This window comes from Thermothelomyces heterothallicus (assembly GCF_042370625.1).
Source record: "Thermothelomyces heterothallicus CBS 202.75 unplaced genomic scaffold P884_scaffold_1, whole genome shotgun sequence".
Taxonomy (NCBI): Eukaryota; Fungi; Ascomycota; class Sordariomycetes; order Sordariales; family Chaetomiaceae; genus Thermothelomyces; species Thermothelomyces heterothallicus.
In genome coordinates, this window is record NW_027192562.1 from 3,242,505 (window position 1) to 3,256,673 (window position 14,169).

General features: G+C 57.1%; 4 protein-coding genes across 4 annotated transcripts; 1 reads left to right on the forward strand and 3 right to left on the reverse strand.

Moving 5' to 3' along the window:
- Positions 1-51: 51 nt before the first annotated feature.
- On the forward strand, positions 52-2,165 carry P884DRAFT_296317 (uncharacterized protein; the record flags this gene model as incomplete). Its single annotated transcript, XM_069444400.1, has 7 exons — positions 52-96; positions 213-407; positions 613-731; positions 792-923; positions 1,063-1,331; positions 1,716-1,815; positions 1,928-2,165. The coding sequence occupies 7 exons, from the start codon at positions 52-54 to the stop codon at positions 2,163-2,165; spliced, it is 1,098 nt and encodes a 365-aa protein (XP_069302253.1).
- A 345-nt stretch (positions 2,166-2,510) lies between these two features.
- On the reverse strand, positions 2,511-3,446 carry P884DRAFT_306122 (WSC domain-containing protein). The gene is made up of 2 exons (XM_069445101.1): positions 3,200-3,446; positions 2,511-3,075 (listed from the first exon to the last, which is right to left on the reverse strand). Exons 1-2 carry the CDS (start codon positions 3,397-3,399, stop codon positions 2,604-2,606), a joined length of 672 nt encoding a protein of 223 aa, XP_069302254.1. The 5' UTR covers positions 3,400-3,446; the 3' UTR covers positions 2,511-2,603.
- A 2,558-nt stretch (positions 3,447-6,004) lies between these two features.
- Positions 6,005-11,279, reverse strand: P884DRAFT_235518 (ABC transporter-like protein). The gene is made up of 5 exons (XM_069439952.1): positions 10,443-11,279; positions 8,967-10,282; positions 8,107-8,903; positions 7,062-7,990; positions 6,005-6,969 (listed from the first exon to the last, which is right to left on the reverse strand). The coding sequence occupies exons 1-5, from the start codon at positions 11,151-11,153 to the stop codon at positions 6,205-6,207; spliced, it is 4,518 nt and encodes a 1,505-aa protein (XP_069302255.1). The 5' UTR covers positions 11,154-11,279; the 3' UTR covers positions 6,005-6,204.
- A 1,428-nt stretch (positions 11,280-12,707) lies between these two features.
- P884DRAFT_235520 (S-adenosyl-L-methionine-dependent methyltransferase) lies at positions 12,708-13,859 on the reverse strand (the record flags this gene model as incomplete). Its single annotated transcript, XM_069439953.1, has 2 exons — positions 12,708-13,336; positions 13,415-13,859. 2 exons carry the CDS (start codon positions 13,857-13,859, stop codon positions 12,708-12,710), a joined length of 1,074 nt encoding a protein of 357 aa, XP_069302256.1.
- Positions 13,860-14,169: the final 310 nt, after the last annotated feature.

Genomic DNA, 14,169 nt, shown 5'->3' on the forward strand with positions numbered 1-14,169 from the left:
GGTGTGGGTGCCAAGGTTTGCCAAGTGTTCCATTGATGGGGTGTTCCATTGATGGGGGGTCCGACTTACGTTGGCGACGACGCCTTATACGCTGTGGTACGTATGTGGCTAACACTCTTAGAAGCTCTACAGCTTCTGACAGGGATCCTACACTACCTTAATTACTCCAACCAAGCCTCGCCATAATTACCTGGTTTTGGTTCGAAATCAAGGCACCAAAGCCCAAAGTCTTCACCCTCGACTTGACCCAAAGATCCCACCGCCCTCTGTTTGCGTGCTTCAACACCGCCCTCAAGGCCGACGGGCTCGTGAGCAGCGAGATCCAGCAGGGCCTGAAGAGGGAGTTTGAGAAACTCATTGCGGACCAGGGCGCCGAGCCCGACTGGCATCCTGGGAGCAATGACAATGTGCTTGATTTGTTCCACCCTTCGATGCACCCCTTAGTTTAAGGTAGGCCAGAAACTTTCGGCACGCTTATTGCTAATTTCAGCCTTCAATTCAATTTCCCCCCACTCCAAGAGTGCCTAACGAAAACAAAAAGAAAAAATTGCAGGCGAAACCAACTTTCTCCGCCGCGAGCTCGTGGGGGTGGCCGACGCCGTCGACCGATAGGCCGGTAAGGGCGAGCCTTTGCAACCGCTCCTTGACGATGACGAGGCCGAGCTCGAAGATGACGAGAACAACCGGCGCACCAGTGGTCACAATATCAGGAGAGAATACTGGTCTGAGAAGTATCAGTGACTACCCGCCAACCTGGCCTTCCGTGATGACGGCACCGCGCGCTTCATCAGTTACATCAACAATCTTCATCCCAACAAGCACCCCGAAATCTACCGGCTGATTGAGCAGCTCGTTGACACCGCCATCCCCGCTTGGGAGCGGGTGCTTAGCGGTAGGGCTGTCACGGCCTCGGTGGCTTGCCAGTCCGGCTCGACTTCTCCCTCCCCATGTACACGTGAGCCTCACCCCCGTCTTAGTTCCAGTAGCTACTCCGTACTTTACTTACATACATCAAATTGGTGGAACCGGCTAACGGAGTGCTCAAAACGCAATCTGTATCAGTGAGGAGGATGAAGAAGGTATCTGGGAGGAGTATAACCCGGATGTTCTGGCCCAGTACGAGAAAGAACATGGCTCGATCGAGTATCATGACGAGGATACCGACGACTTGGACGAGCAAGTTGAGCCTTGGGATGAAGAGGCCATGTTGCGGAGGATTAAAAACCTCAAGTGGACGCAGATTAGAGACCCTCTGCTTCCAGGGGTACGGGGCTTTGAACCTGTCACCTACAAGATCGAGCAGAGCGTCCGCGACCGGTTCAAGGACACGGGTTAGCAGGTCATTGTGAAGATGGCCTCGATCGAGCTGACGCCCGAAAAGCCCGATTTCCCTGCTGGCGGGTGGCACGTACGTCGTCACTGCGGCTTAGATTAACCGCACCAGGGCCGCCCCTCCCCCTTTGTTCTTTCCACCCTGTTCCAAAGGAAACGAAAAGAAAAAAAAACAACAAAAAAGGGTGTATGCTGACAGCAGCACAGATTGAGGGCAGATAAACGAATGCATTGTGGCAACGGCGCTGTACTATCTAGACTCGGAAAACGTGACGCCGCGCCGGCTCTCGTTCCGCATGATGACCGAGAGCACCCACCCAGGCGGAGATGGAGGACCAGATCGGTCAGGACATGTATAAGGTGTGCGAGCGAATCTACGGCAGGCACCCGACTGGGCGGGCATCAAGAAGGGAGGGAGACCGTCCAGACCTATGGGAGCGTGGAAACACCAGAGGGACGGCTTCTCACGTTTCCCAACATCTTGTAAGTTTTTGGGGTATCATCCCGCGAAGTTTGTCATTAACCGTCGTAATATGTAACTGACTAATTGCCCCTTCCCTCACTGTTGTACTCAGCATCGAGTCTCTTCATTCAGCCTGAAGGACCGCAACGAGCCCGGCCAAGGCCGCTTCATTGCGCTGTGGCTCGTCGACCCACTCCGGCGCATCGTCTCGACCACCAATGTACCGCCGCAGCAATTCGACTGGTGGACTAAGGCCGTCTTTGGCACCGAGGCCAAGACGCTGGGGAACATCCCCCCGGAGGTATTCCAGCTGCTACTCGAGCGTGGCGCCGGCAGATGTGTCACATCATCAGAGGAGCTGCTGCTCTAAAGCGGCATGAAGAGCCGCGCCTGCCGGCCGTCGGGCGCGACCTTCGAGCGGGCGCGTCGGCACCGGCTCGCCGTTATGGAGGAACGAAGCACCTTTGCAACGACGGCCAGAGAGGAGGAGTGGGAAAACGGGTAATTAGTTTTTCTGAGAGCACTGAGCTGGCTAACCGCGTAGTTCCCTTCGTTCCCATGAGAGAAGAAGTTCTGGAGGACAGGCATTTGTTTTCTTCCTTGATTTTGGTTGCGATCAAGCAATGTGAAGTAACGAAGAAAAAAAAATACCTAGATTGTCATATCAGGTACACTTGGGCCTCCCCCCCCCCCCCCATCTCTTGTCTTCTTGCCCTGTCTGTCCACTTCGTCTAATTAAGGGTCGCCCTTTGCCTTCGTAGTAAGCTTAGGTACCCTCTTGAGACGACCGTCCCTCCCTTAACAACCTCTAGATTAATTGCACCCACTGGTAGACGCTTAGCCGGTTCGAACCGCCACACGTGGTCGCCGCATCGCCCGAGCACGGCATGTCGCAGTCAGCCTCGGCGACGCTGGTGCTGTTGACACTGAGCTCCTCGCCGCAGTAGCACTCGGCGCCGTACTCGAGGCCAAACCACAGGAAGCCGCTGTTGAGGCAGTAGTCGCCGCAGACGGGGACGGTCATGGCGGAGAGGGAGAAGGCGCTGGTGCCGGCGAGGGCGCGCGCGCCGCCCTCTACCTCGCTCCAGCAACCCGCGTACTGAGTCTCGCTCACCGGGTCGTGCGGCTGCGGGGTCACGACCGGCGCCTCCTCGGACGCGCCGTAGAGGGACAGCCGGTTGGGCCCGCCGCACACGGTCGCCGCGTCGCCCGGGCACGGCATGGCGCAGTCTGTCACGAAGGCGGGGAACGAGCCCTGGGCGAGGGCGTTGCCGCAGTAGCTGTTCTTGGATGTTCCAAAGCTTAGCAAATTGTTCTTCTTTATTTGATTTCTTTCATTCTTTTTGAACCCCCCCCCAAAAAAAGGAAAAAAGAAAAGCAAGGTAAAGGAGAGAGAAGACCCACCACTCGCCACCGTACTCGACGCCCCAGATGTCAAAGTCCAGTCCCGTACAGTGAGCCTCGCAGACAGCAATGGTCATGTTCTCATAGTCGACCAGGGAAGAACCGGTCAGGGCGCGAGCAGGTATCTCGGTGTAGCAGCCGTAGTAGGTCTGCGCAAGGACGGCGGGCACGACAGCCGCAAGAGCGAGAATGTGCTGCATGGTGAGGGCGAGGGAGTCTTAAAGGGCTGGAATTTGGCCCCCCCCTTTTTTTTTTTGTAGGGCGGTGATTTCGTGGATGGGTGACAAGATGTTTAGCGTGGTAAGATGCCGGATTGACAGCATCGAGGTAGGAGAGACATCTTAGCGTATTTATGCTTCGCTAATAGCCCGTCCTATAGTCGTCGGCATCACCGATCATTGGAAAAAAAAAAACAAAAAAAAACAAAAAAAAACCGATCTCATAGCGGCGATAAGCGGCACGCTAGATAACACAGTGACATTGGTTCTCGCCAAGCTGATTCCTTTTGATCCCGCTCTGCAATGGTAAGGTAATGACCCCCCACGAGCGGACAACGAAGTCGTGCTCGGCCACCATCAGGCAGTCCCATCCCTAGCCGACGAGAGCCAAGCTCATGGCTCTTCAGCTGGGGCAGCCGTATCCTCCGTCTGCATGTGCGCGGCTTGAATATCACATGAAGCTATTGGTATATATGGGCGATACCATTGAGTAGTACTAGATTGGGACAAGAGATCAGGTGGCGGGGTACCTGGACACCTTCAGGGGGTCCAGACTAACCCCAAGCTAGCAGTCTTGAGCAGAGCCTCAGCCCGACGTGACTTGGGAGGACTAACACCAGGGCCCCGTTTTGCGTTCAGTCCCGTTTGGGGAGAGCCAAGAGATCGTGGCATCGCAATATTTTGGACGGCCCTGCGTCCGTCCCCGATGGCGGAAAGCCAGTCAGATACTACCTCGGGTTTATATTCTTCTTCATTCCCGGATGTGCGTTAGCTGTTCCGCAGGACACGCGCGGGAGATTCCGCCAGGGGTAATGCGTCCCTTGGGTAGCGGTCCTCAGACCACCCAACAGCGACTCCCATTCTGCATATTAGGTACGGAGTGCTGTATGTACGTAGTATATGTAGATCCATGCACAACACACGCATTTTGCCCACTCACATTGTTGATGATATGATTCCATGTCGCAACAGTGTGATTGTGTGTAATGAGGGTCAAAAGAGCCTCAACAGTTATCAGTTCTCGGCAGCCACAAAAGCGTCAAAAACTCTCGGCTGCAAATGAAGAATGCAGACTAGCTGATGCTCGAACTGTAAGTCGTACAAGAGCGATTGTGTAAAACAGCCGCCCTCATACCGCGAGAAATTTCTCTCTTTGACTGCCACATGGGTAGGAGGGATTGGTTTCTGGTGCTGCAACCCAGATCTCGGGCAAAGCGGAGAAGGGAGTTCGGCGGGCACCGGGGAGCCTAACCGTCCCCTCGCGTTCTTTTCCACTCCGGGAATCTCAGAATTCAATATATTACTCGGAGTTCACGCCTATGCAATAGTGTACGGATCCGTACACCACAGGCTGGGGACCCAACGAGGCGCCCTCCCTCTGCGGGGTTGCAGATGCGGCTCGAACTGGGCGCTCTTGAATTGGCAAACAATGTAACTTTGGTCCAATATTAACCGCTCGTCTGGGAAGGCGTGGACGGCACGCTGTCAATCCTTGCAGAAGCGAGGAGAGTGAGAACGCGGGTATGTGCACGAGGGAGGAACCGCGCCGAGCTGAACAACGCCCCTCGCCACCCAGCGTCATCAGGGCCCTCGTATTCCAACAGCTAATAGAGTTCCGCCCGAAATCTAGACCTCCTAGACGACCCCCAGAAAATTTCCGGTCTAGGTATTCTAGAGTCTACATCCGGGACAGAACTACCTAATTAGATATCTTAGCCACTTTTTAACACACACGCCACGGCGAGGACCACATCTGCATCCGTGCCCCTGTTTCTCCGGACCGCCGGTTCCGATACCTCCGGGAATCCCGGGACTTTTGAGGAACGGAGGAGGTTCCATCACTGCTATTTTCTAGAACCCGCGAGTAGCGTTGGAAAAAGGACTCAACGACACGTTGATTGAACCTGTAGTATCTATCTCTTACGGTGTACATGACTAATTGTATTGTTATCAGTTGCTCACGGACATGGGGTTTGAGCGAGCAGGGAAGAAAAACGTTGGTCGCTTCCGCTAGTTTTCTTATCTTTCCAAAATGTTCAAAAATGCGTACCATCCAGAAATCTAGCTGTAGAGCCCGAGGTAGCATTCACTTATTCTCATCTGAGGCTTTGTACCCAGAAAGGACGAGAATGGTAGAGGTTAGGTAATTACCTAATTAAAGCTCACACTAATTAATAATATGTCTTTCTTGAGGGGACTTCATCGCTCTGCGTCAGGCTTTTGGTTCATTCTTCGTTGACCAGAGCTTCTCATAGGAGTGTGTATGTCAAAGCTTACCAAGCTGTCTGGATAGGTCTGCGTGCCCCTGGAGCTCTAGGACGGTACCGCTAGGGCGAGCCATTTAATAGAGTGCTACAGTACATCACCTACCCCTGAGCTCCATCCCCCGGATGAACTGATCTGTAATTAATAATTACAAGGCACTGCGCAGAATCTCTATATACTCACTCGGTCCTGTGCATGACGAAAGGACAGGGATGATAAGTGCATGTACAAACGAGATCAATGATGTTCCAAGCATTGATTAGGCCGAGGGAGATTCGTGACAACTCGGGACACTCTCAGGCGTTAAACACGAAAAGCACCAGGAAAAGACAAAAAATCAACCGACTGTATAAACATTACGCGTCTTCTAGGTATCTAAAAATAAGTACGAGAGCCTCAACGCACAAAGGACAAAATACCATGCCCCCTTGGCCAATCTATGTGTAATTAGTGATTTTGTTCCACCCCTTGGGTACCATCGCCACCAACTCCTCCTCTTCTTTCCAACCCGTCTAATCCTGACTAGTCCTTCTTGAAACGTTTAAACAAACCCTGGAAGCCCTTGCCTTTGACCCGGAAGAGATAGTAAACGGCAATGGCAACGACGATGTCAAAGACGATGTACGCCCACATGATGCCAAAGTTCCTCCACCGGTCTTCCCAGTAGATGTCGACGCCCTCGAGGTACTGGTCGGCGACGCTGAAGGCGCAGTAGCGGCACGCCTCGCGGGCGGACGGGTTCTGCAGCGTGCCGGCCGCCCGGCCGGCCAGCGGGGCGAGGTACTCTCCGCAGGTCGTGTTGGGGGGCGGGTCGAAGACGAGGCTCTCGGCGGGGGAGCAGGCGACGGGGCGGTCGTGGAGGACGGTGGAGACGATGCCGGCGATCCAGTAGGTGAAGGGCGAGACGTAGTACATGAAGGTCCAGAAGCCCGGCAGGGCGACGCGGGTCTGCAGCACGCCGCTGAAGATGGTGCTCATCATGGTGAGGAGGATGACGATGCCGGCGGCCGCCTGGGCGTCCGGGAGGGCGGCGATGGTCATGTGGGCGAAGGCGCTGGCGTAGATGAAGAGCTGGATGGTGAAGAGCAGGACGAGGCCCTGGCGGACGGACGCCTGGATGCCGACGACCGGGTAGTAGAAGCAGGCGAAGGCGAGGATGCCCGTGAGGATCTGGTACGGGATCTCGACAACGATGTTGGCGATGAGGAAGGCCTTCCACGAGTACGCCTTGCTCGGGCGCTCCCGGACTTCGTAGAGAGAGCGCTGTGTGATGAAAAGGGGTTGGATCTGGCAAAGGCTCTCCGAGTTAGCCATGCCTTATTATGTCTAGGTACTTTAACTAAAGAGGGGAGGAGGAGGAGCAGGTCCTGGATACTTACCTGTTGCACGAGCGTGGTGAAGATGGTGGTTACCATGAAGACGGAGAAGACGACGTTCCGCATGCCGGCCTGGGTGCTGTCGGCCTTCCAGAAGGTGAAACCGATGAACAGGCCGGCCATGATGCCCAGCAGCAGTTTGGCCAAGACGTAGCCGGGCATCCGCCAGTACTGCTGGAAGATGCGCTCCGTGACAGCCCAGACCTGGGACCAGAAGGGCATGGCGAACTCGTCGCCGCTGTCGCCCTCGTCGCCGCCGCAGCCGCCGCTCGTCTGCTTCTCGGTCGCCGCTGCTCGGCCTTGCTCGTGTATCCTGTCGATCTCGGCCAGCACTTCGCTGCACTCCTTGCTCTTCTTCCACACCGAGTGCCAGTCCTCGCCGTCGCGGTTGACGCCCTCGGCGACGATCTCGAGCATGAACTCGGCAGGGTTCTCGTCGTCGCCGCAGCGGCGCGACCCGTTCCTCTCGAAGTAATCGAGCAGCAACCGAGAGTTCTCCCCGATATCGCCAAAGTAGACCGTCTTCCCCCCCTTGGCCAGGAAGAGCAGGCGGTCGAACTGCTGGAAGAGGAGGGCGTTGGGCTGGTGGATGGTGCACAGCACGGCCTGCCCCGCGTTGGCGAGCTTCCGGAGGAAGACGCAGATGGCCCAGGCGCTCTGGGAGTCGAGGCCGCTGGTGGGCTCGTCGAGGAAGAGGAGGAGCTTGGGCTTGGCGACCAGCTCGACGCCGATGGTCAGGAGCTTACGCTGCTCCACGTTGAGGCCCTCGCCGGGGACGCCGACGACGGCGTTGGCGTACTCCTCCATGCCCAACATCTTGATGACCTCCTCGACGAACGCGAACTTTTCCTTCTTGCTGACCGACTTGGGGCGGCGGAGCATGGCGCTGAACCGGAGGCTCTCTCGGACGGTGGCGGTGTCGAGGTGAAGATCTGCGGGAGGTCTCATCAGTTTTGTTGCCCGGAGCCAGCTATTACAAAGAGGAAAGAAGAAGAGGAGCAATATAAAAAAAAAGGGGGGGGGGGTTGGGAAAGGAACACTACCATACCTTGCTGCTGCACGTAGCCAGTCTGGCGCTGAAAGTCGGCCCCGAACGGCCTGCCGTTGACCAGCATGTCGCCCGTGACGACGCCGACGGATGTGCGCTGGGCGAGGACGTCGAGCAGGGTCGTCTTGCCGGCTCCGGAGGCGCCCATCAGGGCGGTCAGGGTACCCGGTTTGACCCATCCCGAGACGTGGTCCAGCAGCCTGCGCTTGCCCTCCTTGACGTCGATGTCGTAGACGACGTCCTTCCAGGTGAAGATGTCCCGCTGGGGCTCGATGCTGGTGCCGTTGAGGTCCTGAGGTCCCTGTTCCACCTTCTTCTTCTCATCCCCGGCTGTTGCCGCTGCCGCTGCTGCCGCTGCCGCCTCCTCGTCGGCCCGCTCCTTGTTCCCGCTCTTGCGGCGGGGGTTCAGGTGGGCGGGGATGTCCCAGCGGGGGAACACGAGGGCCTCGGCGGTGCTGGTGACGGACGAGTTGAGCTCGACGGCGGCCAGGTAGATGGCGGTGAAGACGACGAGGAAGGCCAGCAGGATGCCAAAGTTGCGCCAGACGTGCGAGTAGGTGTAGCCGTACATGGCGTCGATGTAGGCGTCCCCGCTGACCGTTGGCCGGCCGGGGACCGCACCCATGGTGGCGCAGATCCACGAGTCGCCGACGAGGGATGAGTAGGGCGGCACGATGGAGGAGCAGGTAAACTCGCGGCCGTGAAACTCGTTTGCGATGAGGATCTCGAAGGCGTAGTAGATGGGGTTGAGCCACCTGATCCAGCTGAACCAGGGGTGCATCTGGGGGACGGGGATGCTGAAACAGAGTCGTGTTAGCAATGGGAAAGAGAGAGAGAGAGAGAGGGACTTGGGAGCTTACATGTAGCCGGTGTACATGACCAAGGCCAGGACGAGGACGCCGGCGAGGGCCATGGCCTGCGAGACGGTCTTGGTGATGGCGGCCAGGGTGCGGAAGACGGCGCTCATGACAAAGGTCGAGACGTACGAGATGAGGAAGTAGAGGAAGAACTGGGCCGGGGAGCGCCTCAGGCCGGCCAGGAAGTAGACGATGAGGTTGAAGACGACGGCGGCGGCAAACTTGACGGGTATGTCGGCGACGATACCCGCGGCGGCCTCGGTCCAGGGGTGGTAGAAGGCGTAGGAAGCGTGCTTCTCGACGATGGGGCGCTGGCCGTACAGGCTCTCGATCTCGGAGATGGCGGTGAGGGCGTTGAGCAGGATGGCCATGAAGAGGACGGAACCCTTGCCGTCGAAACCGGCGGTGGCGTCCGGGTTGCCGTAGAAGATGGAGCCGATGATGAGGGCGAGGATGAGGTTGGAGCCGATGTTGGTGGCGGTGGCGGCGAGGTCGTTCCAGACGCGCTGGTAGGCACGCCTGGTGTTGTGCTTGACCTGCATGGCCACGCTGACCAGGTAGGGGGAGCCTGGGCGGACGTGCTTGGCCTGGCGGTAGTGCTTTTTCTCGCGCAGGGCGGCGATGCTCTCGGCCTGGCGGTCGCCCTCGAACTCGGCGTCGTAGCGGGCCATGTCGTCCTGGAGGGCGCGGAACTCGGGCGAGGCGAGCCAGTAGCGCTCAAAGTCCTCGGGAGTGCGCGGGACCTTGTGCTCCATGCCTGGCCGGGGGATCCGCTCGCCCGGGTTGGTGACCGAGGTCAGGAAGTCACCCGTGGTCTGGCGCGGGGGGCAGTACCACCCCTGGCGCTCAAAGTAGGCCTTGGCCGCGCTGGCCGGGCCGAAGTAGATCTGTCTCCCCTCGTAGAGCACGGTGACCTTGTCGAAGACGTCGTAGATGGCCTGGCTGGCCTGGTACATGGCCACGGCGTGGGCGTGCTTGCCGAGGTCGGACGACAAGCGCAGCGCCTGGACGAATTTGAGCGCGCTGGACGAGTCGAGCCCGCGGGTGCTGTTGTCCCACGCGCAGATGGGCGAGCCGGCCACCATCATCTCGGCGATGCTGACCCGCTTGCGCTCGCCTCCCGACACGCCGCGGACGTAGTCGTTGCCCACCTTGGTGTGGTACGTGTGCGACAGCCCAAAGATGGCCATGACCACCCGGGCGATGTACTGGCAATACTCGGCGCGCGACATGTCGTCGATGCGCCGCGAGGGCGTCCGCATCGAAGCGGCGAATTCGAGTGTCTGCCCGACCGTGAGGTGAGGGAAATGCTTGTCGACCTGTTCCACAGCTCGTCTTGTCAGCTTCTTCCTCCTTCTTTTCCTTCCTTCCTTCCTTCGTTTTCTAGCTCCCTCTTCACCTCCTTCTTCCGGATAGAGAACCCGGGGAGAAAAAGGGGGGGGAGGGTTTGTTGAGGGGTGATGGGGAGAACTGGCGTACCTCCTGGTTGTAGATGACCTCTCCCTTGAACTCCTTCTTCATCCGCTCCTGCGACGCTCCGTTGTAGTGGATGGTCGAGTTCTTGCCCAAGGTCAAACCGTGAAGTTCCCCGCAGAGCGTCTTCAGAAAAGTGCTGCATCCCGAGCCTGGCCGGCCGAGCACCGCCAGCAGCTCTCCGCCCCGGAGGAGGCCGTTGAACCCGTGCAGGATGTGCTTATGTTGCTTGTTCCGGGACAACAGCTCGCCGACCCGTAGGGGCGCCAACAAGACCGAGTCGACCGTCTCCTGGAGCCGCAGGGCCGAGCCGGACCCAAAGACGTCGAGGTCCCTGAAGAGGACGCCCAGCTGGCTCGGCTTGTGGCCCTGCTGCTTGAGCTGGAAGACAAAGTTCTGGACCCATTTGGCCACGTCAAAGTGTGGTGATTCCGGGTCCAGAGCAGGATCCGACTCCGCCGTCTCCGGCCCGGCCGTGCCGCGAGACCGGTGTCGTGAAAGCGCCGTAGCAATCCGATGAAGCTCGTTCGACGTGCCCTCTTGCAGGACATCTTGCAGGACATCCCGCAACGGGCTCGCCTCGTGGTTCTGGACCCGGTCGTCTCCCCCCACGGTTTCCGAAGTGTCGTCACGCGCGGTCAAGCTGCTAGCACTCGTGGCGCTGCCGAGCGCCGGGTGCTGCTCACCCGCGCTCTCTTGTTTCTGTGCAGCCGACATCGTGGTCGGTGATGCTCCGTTGTCATGACATTCGAGGAGAGCCCTCAGCCATGTAACCCCTTTCACGGGAAGGAAGGAATGGGGGGACGACGACGACGTTAAAAAATACGATAGTTCCTAGAATGCCAATCTAGATCGGACCAAAGTTGGCGCCGAATACCGTCTTGTGGAGCACTTGTCATCTCGACAGAACTGGGCGCCCCCACGGAGCTATTCCTCGGCTTGTTTCCGTCTACCCACCGAGCCGTGACGCCATAGGAGCCTGGTAGTTGCCGGGATGGACCCGAAGCAGCCAAGAGGAACCGCCAAAAAGGACATGGATGGATCACTTCATACAAAGTACGTACATGCACCACCAACAACGGAGTAGGTACTAGTAGTCGTGGTTTCTCGCTCCCTTGTATAGTACTCACATACATAGATACCTCGTACTGCTGATTCCGGATCGTTTAGATTCACCTCCAGAGGCCCTGCGTCTTTCTTTCTTTCTTCCTTCCTTCTTTCCTCTCCCTTTTTCTCTTTTCTCTTTTTTTCTTTTTCTTTATTTCCTTGACTAAACAGCATCAAATGATTCATCACATGGTAGGGGTTAACGGCAGCTGTCCTATGTAATATTTGGTGACAACCCGAACAATTGAGATTTTCTCGGGATCCTTCATCAGACTCCACAGGTCCCGGGTGAGATCCTTGGCGTGGGACCCGCTAACACGCACTTGACGTAATGCGTTCGGACGGGTTTGTCTGCCTTGGCGCCGCTGTGGGAACATCGCTCAAAATGTTAATCACAAAACGACCAATAAGCACGCTGGTAACCGAGCTTGCTTGATAACGGTTCGTCACATGTCAAGAAAGAACAGACTTCGGATCGATAAGAATCAGACAAGGGCACCACCATGAATCCATCGAAGCAGTGTTCGAGTTTCGTGATATCTACTTCCTCAAGGCTTACATTGACATACAATGCACAGTCTAATTACCTACTCGTATGTGTGTACAGTACATTACATAGCGTTTGGCACAACCACTACTACCATTTTCGATACCCTGAATTTCAAGCACCATGAATCTTCGGAAAAATTATGTAATCCGAACTGTTCGGAATACTAGATGTATCTACCTACTAATTACTATATATACATATGTGATAACTGCCACTAGGCATGGATTGATTGGTTCTTGTGACGTGTGGATTCCGCTAAGAAATTTTATAGTTGTGACGACTACGAGTGGAATCGGGAATTGGGTGTTGACCTAATATGCGAATTCCGGTCTACCAATGGCCGGCAAGTACGAACGGAACAATGATACATGCACATGCTGCGGCCCGATTATTGCGTATGATGCCAGCTCGCATAGGACAATGAAGGGCGAGGGGCATCCTTCTCTCAGTTCGTTTTCTCGCACTTTCCTCGGTCCTCTCCTCAAGTCACCCATTGACTCTTCCCATTGTGATTCGGCTAGATCTCTACCCGGTTCCGGTTCGCTGGCCCTCTTCAGACCTTGGTGTCCTGAGCCTAGCTTCCTAGCACTCCCTAGCCCTCCCTAGCTCTCCAATTACTCAATTGTGCTCCCTGGATTTTCCGCGGCGCCCTCCCTCCTGGCCGTTCCGTCTGCCGGCCCCTCTGCGCCCTCCACCCGATTCTTTCTCGCAACCACCCACACAAAGGCCGGATCTGCGGCATCGGTCTCGGTCACCTCCCTCAGCAGTACCTCCATCCCTTCCAGGTCCTCGATGATCTGCATCATCTTCTCCTCCCCCCAGCTGCTCCAGAACATCCAGCCCTTGTCCTGACCCAGCCAGTGCTCCATGACGTCTCCCTGCAGCTCCTCCTTCGGAAAGTTGATCATGAGCATGCCGCCGGCCTTGAGCCACCGGTGCGCGCGGTTTAGGAAGATCCTCTGCTCCTCGCGCGGCAGGTGGATCAGGCTGTACAGCCCGATGACGACATCGAACTCGCCCGGCGGGTAGCCGAGAACCATCATGTCCTTCTGCTCCCACACCGCCTGGCCCGTGGCCGTCTGGGTGGGGAAGTGCGCCTGCGCGAGCGCGATCTGGGTTGCCGAGATGTCTACACCGATCGTCTCCATTTCCTTAGCAAGGAGGATCTCGAGGACCGGCACCCCAGTCCCGCAGCCCACCTCGAGCGCGCGCATCCCGTTCAGGTTGATGAGTTCCAGGCCCTCTCCCGCCGAGTCTGGCAGCCTCTTCACCGCTTCCTCCTCCTTGTTCTCCTCCTTCTCCTCCCCGCGCCTGTAGTCACCCCCATCTTTGTGTCTGCGGTCGGCTCGGAGAAACCCGAGCAGCCGGGTCGTGTAGTGCATGCGGCGCGCCTGGTGTAGCAATGTCCACTGGTTGTAAACCGGCGCGATGGCGTCGTATGACTCCTTGATGCGCTCCTTGAGGTTTGCAGGGAGCTCAGTGCTGGTCCTGTCCGGTTGCGTCACCGTATCCAAGCTCGGAGCCGGGTTCGGAGAAGGAGTCCGAGGCCTGTCCGCGGAACCAACCCGAGTCAGAGTTTGATTCTCGGCCGGGGCGGGTTCCGCAGTGGCCGTCGGTTTATCGGTCGGGTAGTCGGCCGATTCCTTGATTGAGCCTATATTGAGGTCCCTAATCAGGGATGCCGGATTTGAACCTTCGGCCTGGCCGGTACCCGGATGGCCGGCCGCTGTGGAGTTCTTGTTTTGGTCCTGAGACAGATGCTTCATGTTGAGTGCGATTTTGGCGTTGAAGTCGAGAATCAAAAGAGCTGGTTGGGTTGTCTCTGCACTGCCTTTAAAATTATTTAATTACGCGGCGAGACGCGTACAAGGGCCAGTGATTTGCTATTATAATTACCGTTTGCCGGTGATGGCTGAGATTGCCAGAATGCAGCAAATTTTGAAAAGAAGGGGATCGCTTGGTTCGTTGCAAGCCGGAAATCTGTTCCCTTGTTTGAAGCTCCTGCTCCCTCCCGCACCCCGCCCCGGAGTGACTCAATAAGGGACCTTCCCCGTATGACTGAACCTGTAAGTGCTG